We start from the raw sequence: 19,477 nt of genomic DNA, 5'->3' as shown, positions 1-19,477 counted from the left end.
CACTACCTAGCTCAGCCTGTTCCTTTCCCTAAAGGTTAGGAACCCTTTGAAGCCTTACTCCCTTTACCATCTGTCCAATGCTCTATATACTAATTGCATACACACATTTCTTTCCCTCCAGTGGTTCCTGGACTTTCTGGAACCAATCAGAACAATCGATCACTACATTGATCATTACATTGATTATTCATTAACCATGCTGTATGACTAATAATTCATCATGGTTTATTGATTCATTTACCTCTATATAGATATCTCTTTCAATATCCTTCCAGGATACCCGGGCCAGGTCGATTAGAAAGGCCTGCTCGCTGAACTGTTTCAGAGAGCGTTTGACAGTGATGAGTGGAGGTCGTTTGACCGCTGACCCATTACAGATGCAGGCAATGATCGCTGAGATCTTGGTTAAAAACAGCAGAGGTGTATTTAGAGGGCAAGTTGGTTAGGACAATATCTAATCTACCAGCCTTTATCTAACATGATTTCTCTAAACATGTCATTTACACAAACCTGGTAAAAGTAGATGATTTCATATAAAGCAGGACTCATTCAAAGTTAGCCGCTTCAAAGTTCTTTATTTTTACAAGAAAAATCAGCATACAGCATTATGCAAATAAGCACACTTTGGGACAATTTCTCTTTGAGGAGTAGACCACCAGTTGATAATACAAAAATCACTAAAAGATTTAAGGACATTGTTGGGTTCTCAGAATATGAAATATACTTATTCATATTACTGAGAGAGTACTGATGTTTAGAGGGTCTACACCAGAAGTTAATGGTTATAGGAGGAAAGTATATAGTGTGTGCAACTAAGCTTGAAATGTGTTGAGTGCAGGGAAGCGATTACATGTGGCAGGCATTGATAAGGGGAGAGAGTCATGAATTAGTGAGGGGGGGGGTTTGAGGTCATGGCCCATATCACTAGTGTCCTGCCTAACAGTAAAGAACGATGTTTGTACAGATGGGTAGGAGGAGACTCAGCTTATGAGGAACGGTTAAATATCAGTGTGTGTGAAAATGTTTTTTGGGGCAGAATAAACTTGGTTAAGGTTTCATAAGTGTACGTAGTTTTTTACTCTGAGAATTAGAACCTTACAGCATCAAATACAGTGATGTCTACCAAAGACAGCAAATTCAAGGCGCAGCTTCCCTTGGTCTCATTTTTAAATGTGCATTAATGTCATTCAGAGCAGTTAAACAAAAATATTCAAAATCAACAGTAATGTGAACATTATAGTGCACTCTGGATGGTGATCACATCCATGCAGGACGGATTTGATTACTGTAAGTGGTTGATTACTACCGTATCAGGACAGATTAAAAAAAAATACAAGTACAACAGCCAACTAGAACTGGGAGTGTGACTGACTACGCTGACATATGCCTTCACAACATTGTAGATATACACAGTGTCCAAAACATTAAGGAGCATGTGATCTTTCCATGACAGACTGACCAGATGAATCCAGGTGAAAGCTATGGCCATCCACTTCAAAATCAGTGTAGATGAAGTGGAGGAGACAAGGCTTAAAAATCCTTCTTTAACCTGAGACATGGATTGTGTATGTGTGCCATTCAGAGGGTTAATGGGCAAGACAAAATATTTAAGTGCCTCTGAATGGGATATGGAAGTAGGTGCCAGGCGAACCGGTTTGTGTCAAGAACTGTGACGCTCCTAGGTTTTTCATGCTCAACCGTTTCCCGTATGTATCAAGAATGGTCCACCACCTGACGGCCATCCAGCCTAATTGACAAATGTGGGAAGCATTGGAGTCAACATGGGCCAGCATCCCTGTGGAATGCTTTGGCTAAGAGTCCATGCCACAACAAATTGAGGCTGTTCTGAGGGCAAAAAAGGTGTGCGACTCAATATTAGGAAGATGCTCAGTCCACTCAGTGTACGTTGGCAAAGGAAAACATCCCTTATAACTTGCTCCTATGGAGGCCTATTCCTACAGTACTACATAGTGTAAACAAGTCCAGAGGTGTTGAATATGGCTTGGTTCAACTGAGCAGACCTAAGTTGAGCTAGGGTGGATAAAGGCAAAACAGGAAGGGTTGTCTGTGTGCTTTCTTCATTTTCTGTCACTCCACTTTCTGAGGATATCCTCGGCAGCGTTCAATGTCGAGTCCTCCTTGACGAAACAGAAGCGAATGTAGTTTTGGAAGTCCTTGCGGTGCTCAGGGCTGTAGAAAGCAGAGACAGGGATAGTGGCCAAACCCTGCATTATGAAGAACATATAGAAGGTCAGGATTACATTATGCATCATCCATACCATGTCAACGTTTCTTCAATATTTAGTTCAACCTAAATCTCTCCCCTCTTATTACCTTCTCTTTAATGAGCCACTTGACAAATCTGTAGTCATGAGGTTCACCCTGAGTGCTTGGATCATTCAAGTCAACCTCTTTGGAAAAAAACACAACATCCAGACAAAAACAGTTATGAAATATTAAGCGACATTGAACCATTACTTCATATGCCCATATTAACCAAGTCAAATTTGATGAAGCTGAAACATTGTTACACTCACACAAGCGGATCCATGAAAAACACACATTGCAACACTCTCAAACAGATAAATGACATTGTAACACAACCAGATAAAAGCAAACACACTGTACTGGTACATTAATACTCACTGAGGGAGGAGATGTCTGCTATCATGAAGTAGCCTCCCTCGGGCAGAATGGGCTGCAGGCCAACACTCTCCAGACAGGTGGCCAGCTTCTTCCTCTTGTGATTCAGCATCTCAGGCAGCTGCAGGAAGTAACTCTCTGGCGTCCCAAAGAGCTCGTACTCTCTCCGGAAACCTTGGGCCACCGCCTCCTGAGAGGGTGCAAGAGTGTGAACGACCCACCCAAAGCATGAGCTGGAGGATGTCTTACCTTTGAAAGTTAATGATTCAATTTCAGATAAGATGCAGACTGAATTTAAAGACAACCTCAGTCAATTTAAAAGTTGTGGGCAAGACATACAGTATGCTCACCTTCCTCATGCAATAGGCAAGTAAGTTAAAGTAAATAAGTCAAGAAGTTAGCGTAAGGGTGAGGTCATATGTCTTTATACACCAACAGTAGTGGTTTAGAAATCAGTCAAACCTGAGCGGCAGTGGCACAGTGGTACACAGAGTTCTGATGGACGGTCTTCAGGTGCTTTACAATGGGCCCTGCTCCAATAGCCCAGCCAACCTCAAACAAGCATCATTGCAATACACACAATATTGATCAGATGTCTTAGTCAATTCAATACACACCATATAGATTGCATATGGCACTGTGCCTCAACTTGATCATAGTATTTCAGTGGGTTACCTACCTTCCACCCTGTAGCACTGAAGCTCTTTCCTCCGCTTCCTATCGTGACAGTCCGCTCCCACATCCCAGGAAGACTGGCTTGAATGAAAACAGTCAAAATAAGATTTAGCTGCATCAGGGCATTATTACCATACTGATATAACCGTTGACCATGGCTATTACATCATGCTATAGAAACTGTGCTGCTTGTCTCTATTGAATCCACTGTCTCTCACCTATCTTCACGTGCTTGGCACCGTCATAAGTCAGCCACTCGTACACCTCGTCACTGATACACACCACATCGTGCTTTATACACAGGTCTGCAATCACTTGGAGCTCCTCCCTCTTATACACCTATGTGACAAAGATGAGATGTGGTAGGTGAGAAAAGTCAGTGAATAAGGTGTTTCTAATTCAATTGCACGTGGTTTACTGTGTTTTTGCACAGATCGTTTGCACTACAAGAATGTCACCCGTAATATGAAATGGATATATAGTGCAAGGATAACATTGAAACAAGTCTCACCATACAGTGGGGGTCTCACCTTGCCTAATGGATTGTTGGGAGTGTTGATGACGATGGCTTTGGTGCGTGGGTTGAATTTACTGGCCAACTCCTCAGAAGATAGGACCCAGTCTGCACTAGTCAGGGCCTTGCCCCCCTCCACTCTCTAGAACAACAACCTCAGCTTTATGTTTTCTGGACTTTTCTCCAAATCAGTGACTACAGTTACATGCACACAATAATAAAATTACCTTGACTAATCTGTATCCCCGCACATCGACTAGGTACCGGTACCCCCTGTATATAGCCTAGTTATTATTTTATTATATTCCTTTAAAATTACATGTTTTACTTTAGTTAAAATACTTACTAAATTAAGTCTTTCTTGAACTGCATTGTTGGTTAAGGGCTTGTAAGTAAGCATTTCACAGTAATGTCTACACCGTTTGTATTTGGCGCATGTGACATATTTTATTTGATACAATTATTGTGTATTGTTCAGATTAATATAAAAGTCTGATTAAAACGTTTACATGCTTTGCAAGGAGAACGATTTCCCTAATAATTATGTTTACATGGACCCCATCTGAAATCAGGTTACCTGATAGAACTTTGATAAATGCAGAATATCGGCAATCAAAATAAACGTTCTACCACAGCGACCATGTTATTTGAGAAGCATAGTTGATTATGAGTTTGGACATACAAAAGTATGGACACCCCTTCAAATTAGTGGGTTCGGCTATTTCAGCCACACCCGTTGCTGACAGGCGTATACATAAAAAAAAATGTATATATTTTTTTATTTTTTTATCGAGCACACAGCCATGCAATCTCCATAGACAAACACTGACAGTAGAATGGCCTTACTTTAAAGTTTGGTGGTGGAGGAATAATGGTCTGGGGCTGTTTTTCATGGTTCAGGCTAGGCCCCTTTGTTCCAGTGTATAAAGTTTGTATGTGAAAGGCTCGCTCGGCTGGTGCTACCACATGCGCAGATCAAATACACTGCTGGAATGCCGATTATGGTGTTTACATGTCTTAATAATTTGAAAGATTGCTCAGAAAACCAGGTGTTTTAATGGGCATATGCTTACTTCAATTTTGACAGTACGCCGATTAACATAAGCAGAGTCAGGTGTTTACAGGACTATTATATAATCTGCCTACTGCCATAATCAGTTTAATATTGAATTATTACTGTGCATGTAAACATTCTCAATGAGCTTTAGGCTAGCACTTACAGTCACACCATAGGAAAATGGGCCATGAAAGGCATGTAAAAACAATCTAAAAACACACTACTCACTGGCCTCAGTGGCACATAGACACCTTTTCCTCCTGCCATCTTCACCATTGGCTGATAGCAGTCGAAAAAAGGCTCAATAATGATGACCTAGAAGACAGAAGTGACTGATATGAGATGCACAGTAAAAACTGTGCATCTCAGTATTGAGTTGCACCCTTTGTCTAGGTGTTGTTGTTGACATAGTTACTGTTACCTCATCGTCTTCATCGACCAGGGCTTGAAAGGTGCAGAAGAGAGCCTGGTAGGCTCCGACAGTGACCAGGATGTCCTCAAAAGCGTCAATCTCATGTCCCACGACTCGACCAAAGAACTTAGCCAGGATTGACACAAGAGGGGGATGGCCCTAGGGAAGAACAAAATAAACCACACACACTTTAGAAGAATTAACACACACATTACCAAGCTTCTCATTTGTGGTGCTGGGAGTTACTGCCCCAAAGATCAACAATGTGTGTGACACACACACACACACACACACACACACACACACGTTTGTGGTCACTTAGAAATTTCCTTGTTTTTGTCCATTAAAATAACACAAAATTGATCAGAAATAGTGTAGACAATGTTGTAAATGACTATTGTAGCTGGAAATGACAGATTGTTTTATGGAATATCTACATAGGCGTACAGAGGCCCATGATCAGTAACCATCACTCTTCTGTTCCAACAGCACGTTGTGTTAGCTAATTCTGGAGCATCAGCATTTGTGGGTTTGATTACAGGCTCAAAATGGACAGAAACAAATAACTTTCTTCTGACACTCGTCAGTCTATTCTTGTTATGAGAAATGAAGGCTATTCCAGCGTCAGTTTCTCAAACTACATACTAATGTACTTATCCTCTTGCTCAGTTGTGCACCGGGGCCTCCCGCTCTTTCTATTCTAGTTAGAGACAGTTCTGCTGTTCTGTGAAGGGAGTAGTACACAGCATTGTACGAGATCGTGGCAATTTCTCGCATGGAATAGCCTTAATTTATCAGAACAAGAATTGACTGACGAGTTTCAGAAGAAAGTTCTTTGTTTCTGGCCATTTTGAGCCTGTAATCGAACCCACAAATGCTGATGCTCCAGATACTCAACTAGTCTAAAGAAGGCCAGTTTTATTGCTTCTTTAATCAGGACAAGTTTTCAGCTGTGCTAATATAATTGCAAAAGGGTTTTCTAATGATCAATTAGCCATTTAAAATGATCAACTTGGATTAGGTCCCGTGTGGCTCAGTTGGTAGAGCATGGTGTTTGCAACGCCAGGGTTGTGGGTTCAATTCCCACGGAGGACCAGTACGGGGAAAATAAATGTATGAAATGTATGCATTCACTACTGTAAGTCACTCTGGATAAGAGCGTCTGCTAAATGACTAAAATGTAAATGATTTGCTAACACAACGTGCTGTTGGAACAGAAAAGTGATGGTTGCTGATAATTGGCCTCTGTACGCCTATGTACATATTCCATTTAAAAAAAAAAAAGCCATTTCAAGCTACAATAGTCATTTACAACATTGTCAACACTGTATTTCTGATCAATTCTATGTTATTTTAAATGAGAATATTTGTGCTTTTCTTTCAAAACAAGGATATAGCCCTTGGTTCACTCCAGACCTGACTGCCCTTCACCAGCACAAAAACTTCCTGTGGCGGACTGCAATAGCATCGAATAGTCCCCGCGATATGCAACTGTCAAGGGAAGTCAGGAACCAATACACACAGTCAGTCAGGAAAGCAAATGCTAGTTTTTTCTAACAGAAATTTGCATCCTGTAGCTCTAACTGCAAAAAGTTTTGGGACACTGTAAAGTCCATGGAGAACAAGAGCACCTCCTCCCAGCTGCCAACTGCACTGAGGCTAGGTAACACGGTCACCACCGATAAATCCATGATAACTGAAAATTTCAATAAGCATATCTACGGCTGGCCATGCTTTCCTCCTGGCTACCCCAACCCCGGCCAACAGCTCCGCATCCCCCGCAGCTACTTTTCCGAGCCTCCCCTTCACCCAAATCCCGATAGCAGATGTTCTGAAAGAGCTGCAAAACCTGGACCCGTACAAATGAGCCGGGCTAGACAATCTGGAACTTCTTCCTAAAATTATCCGCCGCCATTGTTGCAACCCCTATTAGCAGTCTGTTCAACCATTCTTTCGTATCGTCCGAGATCCCTAAAGATAGGAAAGTTGCCGCGGTCATCCCCCTCTTCTAAGGGGGTGACACTCGACCCAAACTGTTACAGACCTATATCCATCCTGCCCTGCCTTTCTAAAGTCTTCGAAAGCAAAGTTAATAAACAGATCACTGACCATTTCGAATCCCACTGTACCTTCTCCGCTGTGCAGTCCGGTTTCCGAGCTGGTCACGGGTGCACCTCAGACACGCTCAAGGTCCTAAACGATATCATAACCGCCATCGATAAAAAAACAGTACTGTGCAGCCGTCGTCATCGACCTGGCCAAGGCTTTCGACTCTGTCAATCACCGTATTCTTATCGGCAGACTCAACAGCCTTGGTTTCTCAAATGACTGCCTCGCCTGGTTCACCAACTACTTCTCTGATAGAGTTCAGTGTGTCAAATCTGAGGGCCTGTTGTCCGGACCTCTGGCAGTCTCTATGGGGGTGCCACAGGGTTCAATTCTCGGGCCGACTCTTTTCTCTGTATATATCAATGATGTCGCTCTTGCTGCGGGCGATTCCCTGATCCACCTCTACGCAGACGACACCATTCTGTATACATCTGGCCCTTCTTTGGACACTGTGTTAACTAACCCCCAAACGAGCTTCAATGCCATACAACACTCCTTCCGTGGCCTCCAACTGCTCTTAAACGCTAGTAAAACCAAATGCATGCTTTTCAACCGATCGCTGCCCGCCCGCCCGACTAGCATCACTATTCTGGACGGTTCTGACCTAGAACACGTGGACAACTACACATACCTAGGTGTCTGGCTAGACTAAACTCTCCTTCCAGACTCATATGAAACATCTCCAATCCAAAATCAAATGTAGAATCAGCTTCCTATTTCGCAAGAAAGCCTCCTTCACTCACGCCGCCAAACTTACCCTAATAAAACGTACTATCCTACCGATCCTCGACTTTGGCGATGTCATCTACAAAATAGCTTCCAATACTCTACTCAGCAAATTGGATGTAGTCTATCACAGTGCCATCTGTTTTGTTACCAAAGCCCCTTGTACCACCCACCACTGCAACCTGAATGCTCTAGTCGGCTGGCCCTCCCTACATATTTGTCGCCAGACTCACTGGCTCCAGGTCATCTATAAGTCTATGCTAGGTAAAGCTCCGCCTTATCTCGGCTCAATGGTCACGATAACACCCACCCGTAGCACGCGTTCCAGCAGGTATATCTCACTGGTCATCCCAAAGCCAACACCTCCTTTGGCCGCCTTTCCGAATTGCAAAAATCACTGAAGCTGGAGACTTACATTTCCCTCACTAACTTTAAACATCAGCTATCTGAGCAGCTAACCGATCGCTGCAGCTGTACATAGTCCACCTGTAACCCCATATTGTTTTTATTTACTTTGCTGCTCTCTTCCACACCATTATCACTACTTACACACCATCATCTGCTCATCTATCACGCCAGTGTTAATCTGCTAAATTGTAATTACTTTGCTACTATGGCCCATTTATTGCCTTACCTCCTCATGCCATTTGCACACACTGTATATAGATTTTTCTATTGTGTTATTGACTGTACACTTGTTTATTCCATGTGTAACTCTGTTGTTTCTGTCGCACTGCTTTTCTTTGCTTTAACTTGACCAGGTCGCAGTTGTAAATGAGAACTTGTTCTCAACTAGCCTACCTGGTTAAATAAAGGTGAAATAAAAAATAAATTAAAGTGTCTTGAAAAAAGGTATTATACCAAAACAACCACAATAAATGTGCTGAGGTAATCAAGTGTGTGGCACACACAGACACTATTGTGTTTTTCTCACGAAAGCGTGTGTGTACTGATGCATTGAACATCCTCCGTTGACTGCTTTGCAGAAGTCCTCTTGGATGTAGCTTGGTGGGGAGAAGTCAGGAAAGCCCTGGCCTAGATTCACCACCTTGTAGTCAGCAGCCAGCTGCGTAAAATCAACCCTGTCAATACAGAACAATGGATAAACAACAATGTATGATATAAAATGTCGTACGCACATATGAGCTACTTCTGTAAAATTACCATATATTTTTGTCAATTCCCTCGATTCTGCGAGCATGTAGCTGGCGTGCCATGATTAACTGAAATGAAATAAATGTTCATTTACATTGTTAAACAGTCAATTGAAATATAAAGATGATTTCACGTCGCTCTTTAGAGCATACAACTCCTTATTATAAAATATTATTTAAAATCGCCACAAGCTGCCATTTCAATAGCCTGACCCTGGACACTTTGTTCAGTCACCTGAGGCATGGGGCTGGGGAAACCCCTCAAATTCATTGACATATCTATGGCTGCAATGATTGACAGTCTGACATGCCAACATTTTGAAGCTATATTGCTTGCTGCTTTCAAGACAACTGGGAACTTTGGAGGGGGAAAAAATGCTGACTGGGGAAAATCAATTGAATGGTCAGTCATCCAGCTCTGAATTCCATGTTGGGAACTCAGGCCTCTTTCCAGAGTGGTTCCCAACCCTTTTCATTTACTGTACCACCAACTGAATTTTGCTCTGCCCGGAGTACACCGTCATGTGCATTTTACCAGGTGGCCTATGTTCTCATCTCAAATAACCCCTGTGGATAGGAACCAAGTAACCCTGGTTGGGAACCACTGTTTTAGAGCGCCAATCTGAAGATCACTGACGCCATGATTTGACGTTTTTTCAGAGTTCCCTGTTGTCTTGAAAGCACAAAGAGAACATGTAAAAATGGTTACTTGTTCATATTGGTAGATTCCCATACCTTATGATCAAGTTCAAAAATGTTTCCTTTCCAACTATTCACAGCCACATTTGCCGCTACTCTTCTTAGCATGTCAGTGAGGAGTGCAGACTACCTTGAATCAGTTATCAACCATTAGTGTAATGAACAACCCACACAACTCAGGCTACGCATTCAATTAATGATTAGCCATAATAAAACTGGTTTACACAAAATCACTTTTGACAAGTTCAGTTTGACATTTTCAGCTGGAGGCTATGCGTTATCAATTTATCTTATAAAGGTTATCTAAATTCTAGTAAAACAAAAATATGACCTGACCTTGTAACTGAGTCAACGTTTGCAAATTCAAGCTAGACGTTGTGCTAGTGTGCCGACTGCACTCCTTCAACTGGGATTAAAAATAAATAACTCCTTCAGTTCGGGGAAGACGTCACGTTACTGCCCCCGAACCTTGACCCCCCCCCCACCCGTTTTGATTGTAACTTCCGGTATAGGCGGGTCTTAATATATAAATTGTCGCTTGCGCCTGCCGTTTCAGGTTGGTTTATTTAATCGGTTCTACACTGGTCGATGAATACTGCACGCGCTAATGAAATAATTGAATAAATAATTCACCATCAGTTGCTACCTTAGTGTTTCATTTGCTTATTTAAATAGGCCTATGAATCAATCTATAAGAGTCAGTGTGCACCACATATGGCAATAACGTGTTTCCAATGCTATTTGTGTGGCACTTTCAAACAAATGAATACAGGGTAGTTAATATGGGCATATTTCTTAAGTTCAATTACGTTTAGCAAAACATTGACATTCAATATAGAGAAATCACATGAAGTTGGGTATTTTAAACTGAAGTTTACACTTTCAATACAGTACATCCATGGCATGTGTCAACCATTGCGACGAACAGAATAAAAAGTAATAAAGCAAGCATTGATTTAACAGAGCGCCCCGGTATTCAAACCTTGAGGAACCCTGTATTGGGTCTTTGCCCTGTCCAGTGGCTTTTAACATAAGTCCAAAGCATTATGAATATTATGTGGACACTGGACAAAGCACCATGCCACAAAAAAGCAGTAGAGCTCAATCAAAAAGACATGTTCATCAATTAATCAGTCCATTTTCCACAACCCTCAGCTTGACCCTCCTCCCCATCCCTCTACACCTGAGCCTTCTTCAGGTCTTCAGGCAGTACGCGGCCCCTCTTCCTGGCCCGGTCCTTTTTCTTCTCCACTTTGCCCTTGTTGTTCTTCTGGATGTTCCTGCGTCTCTTGTCCTGTCGCCTTTGCATCTTCTCCACCACCGTCTCGCTGCGCTCCGTCCACTTCTTCTTCCGCTGCGAGCGCATCTTCTCTTTCCTCTTGAGTGAGGCCCTCAGCAGGTCCTCATCATCCTTGATTTTCAGACCCTCTGCCTTGTACAGCACATTGGTCCACTTCATCTTCTCCTCCTGCACCTTGGCCTTTCCCTCATCCTTCTCCCGCAGCTCCTCCAGCTTAGCCTTGCGAACCTCCACGCGCCCCAGCAACTGCTTGTAGTTCTTGCCCACCAGCGGTGTCAGACCGCCTTTTATCCGGTTCTTCTTCTCCTTCTTCTTCTGCTCTTTGTCCAAGAACCCACCATCGCCCAGCTCCACCTTGTTGAAGACGATGGCGGTCTCATCCCGCTTGCCCGCAGCTGGTGCGGTGGGAGGAGGAGGGGCCTCTTCCCTTTTGATTTCAGGCTCATACTCTAAGCCAGCTTTCTCAGCGAGCTTCTTAATGAGGAACTCTTTACGCTTCCTCTTCTTGCGCTCCCTCTCCTGCTTTCTCTTCTCTCGCTTCTTCTGCACCTCCTCAGAGGATGGGTCCTTAGGGGTTCCCTACAGGAAGAAAAGGGGATGTAAGGTTAGTTGTAGGCTATATCAACAGACATGTGCATTGCCAAGTCATGACAGTCAACTGTGGATCGGTAATGAGACATTTTACCGCATGTAGCCACTGAACAACCCCTTAGATAACCGAACACATACCTGCCCACGAGACTCCTCAATCTTCTCATGAAGTCTCTGCCGTAGAATATCTACCGTGGAGAAATTAGTACCTGGCTTTCCACCTTCAGGGTGAGAACAAAAGTCAGTGAAGAGTACAATAATGTCTCTGACATGGCTATTACACCATTTATATATTGCAACTAGTCAAAAAACAAAGAGGAAAGGCAAGTATCACCAGAAGATGTTAGGAAGTTGAGCATCATTTGAGGACTGGACATCAATATATAACTTTACCTTTGGGCTTCTGTTTAGTCTCAACCACCACCCCATTTGGAACTGTAGCTTTTGAGACCTTCTGTTCTGCTACACCAGGTGCTCTCTGTGCTGGGGTGATGACAAGCTTCTTGTTAGGCTTCAAAGGTAACTTCTGGTGTTTCCCTACGTTGCTGTTTACACTTATCTGTTTGTGATTGGTTTTGTTCCTCTTCTTTGGAGGGCCAGGCACACGTCCACCTTGAAAAGGGACTTCATTCATGAAGAGAGACAGCATGTTAGGTTGTACAAGTACTGATGAAAATGCCTATACATTGGAGGGGTGTTTATTGCTAAGTCAGTTGATTAACATCAGCAACCATCTAAAATGTATTCAAAAACAATTATCATACAAATTAAAACGTGCACCTAGCTAATAGATAGAACCTGAAAAAATTTACCAAATGGCCTATTCCTTGGTTCTTGCTGTTGAGCACATACTTTACTCGCCAATTTCTGAAGGTATGAGTCCTTTGAAGCAAGACTTGCCATTTCTCGAACAAACAAAAAATTCGAAAACCACGAATCTGCTAACAATAAATAGCCCCTAGCTAATGTAAACTCCCTCTTCAAACAGAAAGTACGAGCGAGATGTTGCAGGTCATCTTTCTGATACTTTAACCAATGGTGAATAAATAACTTTACTTATGATGATCAAAATAAAATTGCAACATTTGCTGTTAAAATAACAACATAAAAAGTACTAGCTAGCTACAAATGCACGTGTACAGACTGAAATGGGCGTCACATTGAAGTCAGGTTGGACCGGATGTAGTTACATCCAACACAATCCCTCCTGCACACAGGACATGTAAGTTATGTAGCCAGTTGCCTTGTCAAATTGACTATCCCTGTGTGTTTACCATATTTTCAGTAACTATGGGCAGTTTAACATTTATGTTCGCGTGCTCTGCTAAGACCTTGAAGATGATAAAAAAGAACGTAAGTTGATCTAGCTACAGTACATGGCAACAACTATTAATATCTTAAGAACTAACGTTAACTAGCGTTAGCTAGCTTGCTGTTGCATAAATTCCAGTGACCTACAGTTAGACTGCTGATGTAATGATGAAGTTGAATGCATTTATGCATTTCTCTTTTCAGTCACATGCAATTTATTTCAAGAGGACTCTCTTATTGCCACGACAGCCTCTCTTCAAACAATCAGAAGGTAATGTTTCAGACATATTCATAGCAACAAACTAGCCATGTGATTCAATGACAGACGCTTACCATTTCATAACGTTAACGTTAATTCGTAACGGTTATAGCTCTGACACCTTTCCAATCACTCCAGGCAAGTGTATCAACTTTGGTCGACTGTCAAGCTCCACAGCTGCCAGGGCAGCGAAGGGAGAGGACTCCTTCCTCAAATGGCTCTTGCTTCTGATTCCTGTCACCACATTTGGTCTTGGGACATGGCAGGTATGGCTCCATTAAACAGTAGTTCAAATGGCAGTACTTCTAAAATGGATATGACAAATTATACTGACCTAAGCCACTGTCCTACTCAGGTGAAACGTCGGGAATGGAAAATGAAGTTGATTGCAGAACTGAGAAGTCTTACCTCCGTGGAACCCATCCCTCTTCCCATTGAGTGAGGAACACATGCACACAGAAGTTATCAGACAGATAATTACACATCATTATGTTGTCTTGATTTTTTTAAGTTCAGACTGGAAGTGTTTGTGATGTTCTTGTTATGTATGTCTTTGCTTCCTAGTCCTCTGGAGTTGAACAATCTGGAGTACAGGAGAGTAAAGGTGCGTGGGCACTATGACCACTCCCAGGAGATGTACATCTTACCACGCTCGCCTGTCGACCCAGAGAAAGAGGCAAGGGAGGCAGGCCAGCTGTCATCCAGTGGAGATACTGGAGCCAATGTCGTCACCCCGTTCTACTGCAGTGACCTAGGGTAAGAGACACACGCATCGCAATTGCTGCTACCAGTATGTGAGAGCTCCAAAATGTTAAGACATTATTGTCTCCTTACACTGTTGACATTCTTGTATATATTTCACAGGATCACGATCCTTGTAAACAGAGGATATGTTCCTAGGAAGAAGATCAAACCAGAAACCAGGATGAAGGGACAGGTAACCCCCCCCCCCCCCCATATTCATTGTCTAATTCAAGACTCAAAGTTGTCATGGGTGATGATTTTGTCATGCTGCTCTGTAGGTGGATGACGAGGTTGACCTGGTAGGTGTGGTGAGGCTGACAGAGATCCGCAAACCCTTTGTGCCACAAAACGACGTGGAGCACAACCGCTGGCACTACCGCGACCTGGAGACAATGGCTAGAGTCACAGGGGCCGAGCAGATCTTCATCGATGCTGACCTGGGTACAGCTCTCAGTATTACCCTATTTAGACAATACACTTTGATTTAATTGCATGGTATATCAGAAAATAAGGTATGTGAAAGACTGAATGGTGATTTAACATTCCCTGTAGCTGAGGTTTGGAATAACGGTAAATCTGTTTTTTATCCGAAGTGAGTTGGTAGTGTGTGTTTCATTGAGAATGAATGTAAATCTAAGGTTTGTTTGTTAATATTCTCAGCCAGCACAATTCCGGGTGGACCTATAGGAGGACAGACCCGAGTCACCCTCAGGAATGAACATATGCAGTACATTATGACGTGGTAAGTTGTAATTTTTCATATCAATTACTGTCATTTATTTTTTTCTTCACAGTGAGCCTCTATGGCTTGGATTGCATAACTAAAAGTAGAACTAGGATCACTTGAGCTGTATGCATATCCAATGAGTGCTTCTCTTCCTCTCTGTAGGTATGGCCTCTGTGCAGCAACCTCTTACATGTGGTATGCCAAGTTCATCAAAAGGATTGTGTAAAACACCCCGCAATGGCTTGAGTAGTGTAAATGAATACGTTTACATCATGAATATTCCACATTGCCAGATCATGGCAGTATAGAAGTTGCTATAGGTACTTAGATGTCTTGGTTTTATTTGACAAATGTACACAAACATAAATGCAACATGTAAAGTTGTTGGTTTCATGAGCTGAAATAAAAGATCCCAGAAATTTTCAAAATAAACAATTTCTCTCAAATGTGCAAAACTTTGTTTACATCCCTGTTAATGAGCATTTCTCCTTTGCCAAGATAATCCATCCACATGACAGGTGTGGCATATCAAGAAGCTGATTAAACAGCATGATCATTACACAGGTGCACCTTGTGCTGGGGACAAAAAGGCCATTCTAAAATGTAGTCACTGCCTTGGAGGCCTCAAGTTGTGTGTAATTGGCATGGTGACTGCAGGAATGTCCACCAGAGCTGTTGCCAGATACATGTTAATTTCTCTACCATTGAGAATTTGGGATTATGTCCAACCTGACTCAACTGGAGCCCACTTGTAGGCGAGCGGTTTAGATGTGAACAGTACCCCACAATGGCCATGGTATGGGCATGACAATGAAGTACATTAGATGGCAATTTGAATGCACAAAAATACCTTGAGGCCCATTTTTCACAAAATTTGTGTAAGACTATCTGCATTCCTAGTCATGTGAAATCCATAATGGGCCTAATGAATTTGTTGACTGATTCTCTTACTCAAATCAATGAAATTGCATTTCTTTTGTAAGTAGGATTGTTGTGCTTTTGAAGTATTGTAATAAAATAGCCAAATGTAGCCAGTTGTCATGATTGGGCAGTTTAAATAAGTTCAGGCCTGAGCTGTGCCATTTCAGGTAAAGCACACTACAATGTTTCTGCTGGGTAATGCCACCTGTTGCACCTCCAACAGTGGCCTTAGGTCAGCAAGTGTAATACACCGAGGAGCACCAGTAGTCAGTTTCACTTTTTGTCCTGTAATTCTCCCAGTGTCAGAAATCATACCAATATGTTAAACACGATTGGCACCAATGGTGTATGAAATCTTTTATTTTATAGATTCAATACACATACAAAATGTGCCACTACCTTTGACTGGCATTGATATTTGAAACTGATATGATCAGCACAATATCCATTTAAGGTTAACATGCATAACATTTAAGGGTTCTCTCATTGGACAAAAGACAAGAGCATATTTCTTGACAGTTATTTATTTTGATATCAAACAGTTTATCCGAGCTTGGTGGCCAGTTCCTTGGCCTTAGCCTTCTCCAGCTTGGCAATACGGGCTGTGGACTTTGGACCCATGATACCACCTCCCCAGTGACGACGGATCTAGAAGAGGAAGCATATTGTCATGAGTTAATTCAGTGGGGTGGGCTAGGTTTAATTAAGTCAGTTCAGGGAGACAAAGTGAAAGACAGAGGCAATGTGGTGACTCATGTGCTTTAAGCTAGATCCCCCTCAAGTTAAATACATGGTAAGTGTAGGGGTAAAGGGTATTTTAAGCAAATTGCATCAGTTTTCTTGGCGGGTGTCAGCGTTCCTGTTAAGACAGCAAATATTCATTCCCATCTGCAAAAGCCAAAAATGAACCCACAAGATAATCCAGCCATCTTCAGGACCCAGAAACTTTGGCTTGACTACTAGTCAATATTGACAAAACAGTAGCTGATCAGACTGGCCACTCACCTCCTCATATCGGTCATTGTAGTTAGTCTTGATGGCTTCCACCAGCTTGGCAAGGGAACCTTTGTCTTCACTGAAAAAGTAGGAACATGTCATCAGTGCATTGCCAAAGTACAATTGACATCCAGGTGAACTGCACGTAAACCTTTGGCTCAGGGTTAAAAAGCTCATAAAGCCACACGGTTGTTCAGTTGAAGAAATTCATACATCATCGCCAAAAGGATTTCAGATTTAAAAAGAGCACAAGCTCAACTTACTAGAGGTAGACCTCAGTGCATGTGTTTGGCTTTGCCACTTGTTACTCACGGGTTTGTCTGTGTGAAGGCAACTGAGGTACAGGTCTTTCTGTGCACCAGTCTTCCCAGCCTGGCCTTGCCCTTGACAATGCAGTAAGGGACACCCATCTTGCGACACAGAGCAGGCAGGAAGACCACCAGCTACAGAGGAGACAAGAAAAGTGTATCAATATCTATGGACAACACATTTCTGGCTGTGCCTTCTCTTCTCAACTACAATACAGGGCAGCGGTCTTAGCTCAGAATTAAAAAGCTCGTATGTTTTGATCCACATAGAGGATTCAGGTGAAGAAATTCAAGCATCATTGCAAATGACCACATATGCCCACGAGTATTAACAGCCTGCGAAAGCTAACCCATACAGCAAGAAACAAGCCCACAAAGTTGAGTTGTCTTACCTCAATAGGGTCCACATCGTGGGCAATGACCACCAGCTGGGCCTTCTTGCTTTCCACCAGAGTGGTGACGGTGTTCACACCTATGGGAGAATTCAACATTGATATCTAACCCACATTCAACCTTGAGTTGTTGAAATAGTCAAACAATTCATGGCCTATGCTCAGGGTTAAAAAGCTCAATAAAACTACATGATTGTTTCAGGTTAAGAAATTCAAACATCATTGCATCAACGCCAAAGTATGTATAATTTATTTTCTTCAAAAAAAGACCTCAATGCCTGCCTCACCTGCACGGAGAACAGGTGGCCTCTTTGTTGGGGTGTCTCCCTTTCCAGCGGCCTTCTGTTCAGCACGAGCCAGCAGCCTCTGCTTCTTCTCCTGCTTGGTCTCCGGCCTGTACTTGTGGGCCAGCTTGAACAGCTGTGTGGCTGTGAGGGAAATAGAAAACCAGTACATTAACTGACTCTGGGACATAGCACAAAACATGACCTGCAACTCAAAATGTCTAAAGTTAGATTGCTGTTCAGATAGCAAATATAATTCACATCTGCAAAATACCCCACAAAATAATTCATATTCAAGACCCAGAAAAAAAATTACCCACACAAACAATACACGAATAAACACAGCAGAACTGATAAACGCATGCACTGAGAATTACCAGTCTGGCGGTCTAGTGCCTGGGTGAACTGGTTGATCGCTGGGGGGACCTTCAGACGCTTGTACAGGATGGAGCGCTGCCTCTGCAGGCGGATGTAGCGGGGCCATTTCACAAAGCGTGTCAAATCACGCTTTGGCTGGATGTCCTGACCTATGAACAAACATGGGCATTAGTGCATCCAATCAGTACCGCGTAATCAGAAAAGTCAAAAGCCACTACAGTCATGGAACAAGTGCATCAGCGATCTTGGTGGGTTGTCTGCATTGTTGTTAAGATAGCAAATATTATTTACATCATCTGCACAGGCAAGACAGGACATTACTAGAAATCAAATCCCAGAAGGTTCACTTTACTCACCAATGCCATAGTTCTTTGGCCTCTTCTCAAACAGGGGGTTGACCACTTTCTTGGCCTCATGCTTTTTGGCCACAGAAGGGGCTGGTGCCACCTTCTTCCCCTTAGACTTCTTGCCTTTAGGCTGTTGGAAAAAGTAGACTGGTCAACATACATGAGTTTGTTCAAAGACATTTAAACAATAATGTGGCTTTAGTTCAGGGTTGAGGTTTGTTTTTAATCCACATAGATGATTCAGTTGAAGAAATTCAAAGTATCAGCAAAAGCCAGAAATAAAGACTTCCGTGGTTATAACGAAAAGTTAAATAGAAGCTACACATCGTGACATGTAAGTTGGTTAACCAACACACATTTTACTGCGAGGTAAGGTTAGTTATGGCTACCTAGCCAGCCAAGTTAGCCAACTAACTACATCACTCGTTAACTATCTAAAAAGGCATTTGACAATTTTATGTAACGTTACACATCTACAGACAAGGCCAGTATCCCCTTGTCTGTGCGAATTGACTGCGCAGGCAGAGGGCACCGTAGTTAGTAAAACAGGCTGAAGCGAGGTTAGGCCTACTTGGTTGTCCATCTAGTCTTTTACCATGTACACTACCCGCCACAAGTGTGAAGGGATTTATACGTGCATACACTACATTTCAGCCGCACACAGTCGGACTCTAAATACATTAAAATGCTTTACTAGGAGGTCCCGTGTGGATAACTTCACCGGCAATATCACTGCCAATTCATGAGTTACCCGATAAAACAGCTAAATAATACCACACCATACAAAGCTAAAATTGGTGCTTGTGTTATGTATACCATATTACTAGAACTTTTAGCAGATATCACAGCTTTAGAAAGAAGATGATGAGGGATGAAAACATCTAGATTTTCCCCCGAAATAAAATACCAGTACACTCACCATGTTGGATC

At 42.5% G+C, this 19,477-nt stretch overlaps 4 protein-coding genes and 4 non-coding genes across 15 annotated transcripts; 1 reads left to right on the top strand and 7 right to left on the bottom strand.

Annotated features, from left to right (window-relative positions):
- Window positions 1-558: 558 nt before the first annotated feature.
- On the bottom strand, window positions 559-10,484 carry kyat1 (kynurenine aminotransferase 1). 7 transcript variants are annotated; one of them, XM_014141496.2, is made up of 13 exons: window positions 10,326-10,484; window positions 10,026-10,115; window positions 9,301-9,359; window positions 9,071-9,218; window positions 5,311-5,460; window positions 5,118-5,204; window positions 3,849-3,974; window positions 3,537-3,657; window positions 3,323-3,399; window positions 3,106-3,195; window positions 2,647-2,833; window positions 2,335-2,411; window positions 559-2,225 (listed from the first exon to the last, which is right to left on the bottom strand). In XM_014141496.2, exons 2-13 carry the CDS (start codon window positions 10,095-10,097, stop codon window positions 2,079-2,081), a joined length of 1,341 nt encoding a protein of 446 aa, XP_013996971.2. In that variant the 5' UTR covers window positions 10,098-10,115; window positions 10,326-10,484; the 3' UTR covers window positions 559-2,078. The 7 variants fall into 7 exon arrangements, with proteins under 7 accessions (XP_013996971.2, XP_013996984.2, XP_045548975.1 ...); XM_014141509.2 differs by having other exon boundaries at window positions 9,185-9,218; XM_045693019.1 differs by having other exon boundaries at window positions 9,185-9,218; window positions 10,026-10,119; window positions 10,326-10,480.
- Window positions 10,485-10,766: 282 nt separating this feature from the next.
- On the bottom strand, window positions 10,767-13,060 carry surf6 (surfeit 6). The gene is made up of 4 exons (XM_014141522.2): window positions 12,693-13,060; window positions 12,274-12,504; window positions 12,019-12,101; window positions 10,767-11,868 (listed from the first exon to the last, which is right to left on the bottom strand). The coding sequence occupies exons 1-4, from the start codon at window positions 12,781-12,783 to the stop codon at window positions 11,167-11,169; spliced, it is 1,107 nt and encodes a 368-aa protein (XP_013996997.1). The 5' UTR covers window positions 12,784-13,060; the 3' UTR covers window positions 10,767-11,166.
- Window positions 13,061-13,104: 44 nt separating this feature from the next.
- surf1 (SURF1 cytochrome c oxidase assembly factor) lies at window positions 13,105-15,372 on the top strand. Its single transcript, NM_001141597.1, is given in 9 exon segments — window positions 13,105-13,233; window positions 13,396-13,462; window positions 13,589-13,716; window positions 13,806-13,888; window positions 14,015-14,206; window positions 14,315-14,387; window positions 14,473-14,635; window positions 14,855-14,936; window positions 15,084-15,372. Coding segments are annotated over 9 exon segments (915 nt in total). The 5' UTR covers window positions 13,105-13,170; the 3' UTR covers window positions 15,148-15,372.
- An 812-nt stretch (window positions 15,373-16,184) lies between these two features.
- Window positions 16,185-19,477, bottom strand: rpl7a (ribosomal protein L7a). 2 transcript variants are annotated; one of them, XM_045716460.1, is made up of 8 exons: window positions 19,364-19,382; window positions 18,557-18,677; window positions 18,200-18,349; window positions 17,826-17,966; window positions 17,539-17,618; window positions 17,151-17,281; window positions 16,848-16,917; window positions 16,185-16,490 (listed from the first exon to the last, which is right to left on the bottom strand). In XM_045716460.1, the coding sequence occupies exons 1-8, from the start codon at window positions 19,364-19,366 to the stop codon at window positions 16,386-16,388; spliced, it is 801 nt and encodes a 266-aa protein (XP_045572416.1). In that variant the 5' UTR covers window positions 19,367-19,382; the 3' UTR covers window positions 16,185-16,385. The 2 variants fall into 2 exon arrangements, with proteins under 2 accessions (XP_045572416.1, NP_001134228.1); NM_001140756.1 differs by lacking the exon at window positions 19,364-19,382 and adding an exon at window positions 19,467-19,477 and having other exon boundaries at window positions 16,186-16,490.
- Window positions 16,992-17,061, bottom strand: LOC123726796 (small nucleolar RNA SNORD36). Its single transcript, XR_006758943.1, has one exon. It is a non-coding gene; the product is annotated as a small nucleolar RNA SNORD36 (small nucleolar RNA).
- LOC123726793 (small nucleolar RNA SNORD36) lies at window positions 17,375-17,451 on the bottom strand. Its single transcript, XR_006758938.1, has one exon. It is a non-coding gene; the product is annotated as a small nucleolar RNA SNORD36 (small nucleolar RNA).
- Window positions 17,695-17,766, bottom strand: LOC123726795 (small nucleolar RNA SNORD36). Its single transcript, XR_006758942.1, has one exon. It is a non-coding gene; the product is annotated as a small nucleolar RNA SNORD36 (small nucleolar RNA).
- LOC123726806 (small nucleolar RNA SNORD24) lies at window positions 18,433-18,501 on the bottom strand. Its single transcript, XR_006758957.1, has one exon. It is a non-coding gene; the product is annotated as a small nucleolar RNA SNORD24 (small nucleolar RNA).

Source organism: Salmo salar, chromosome ssa01, assembly GCF_905237065.1.
Source record: "Salmo salar chromosome ssa01, Ssal_v3.1, whole genome shotgun sequence".
Lineage (NCBI taxonomy): Eukaryota > Metazoa > Chordata > Actinopteri > Salmoniformes > Salmonidae > Salmo > Salmo salar.
The sequence above is the reverse complement of the archived record's forward strand: the minus strand, read 5'-3'. Positions and strand labels throughout refer to the sequence as shown.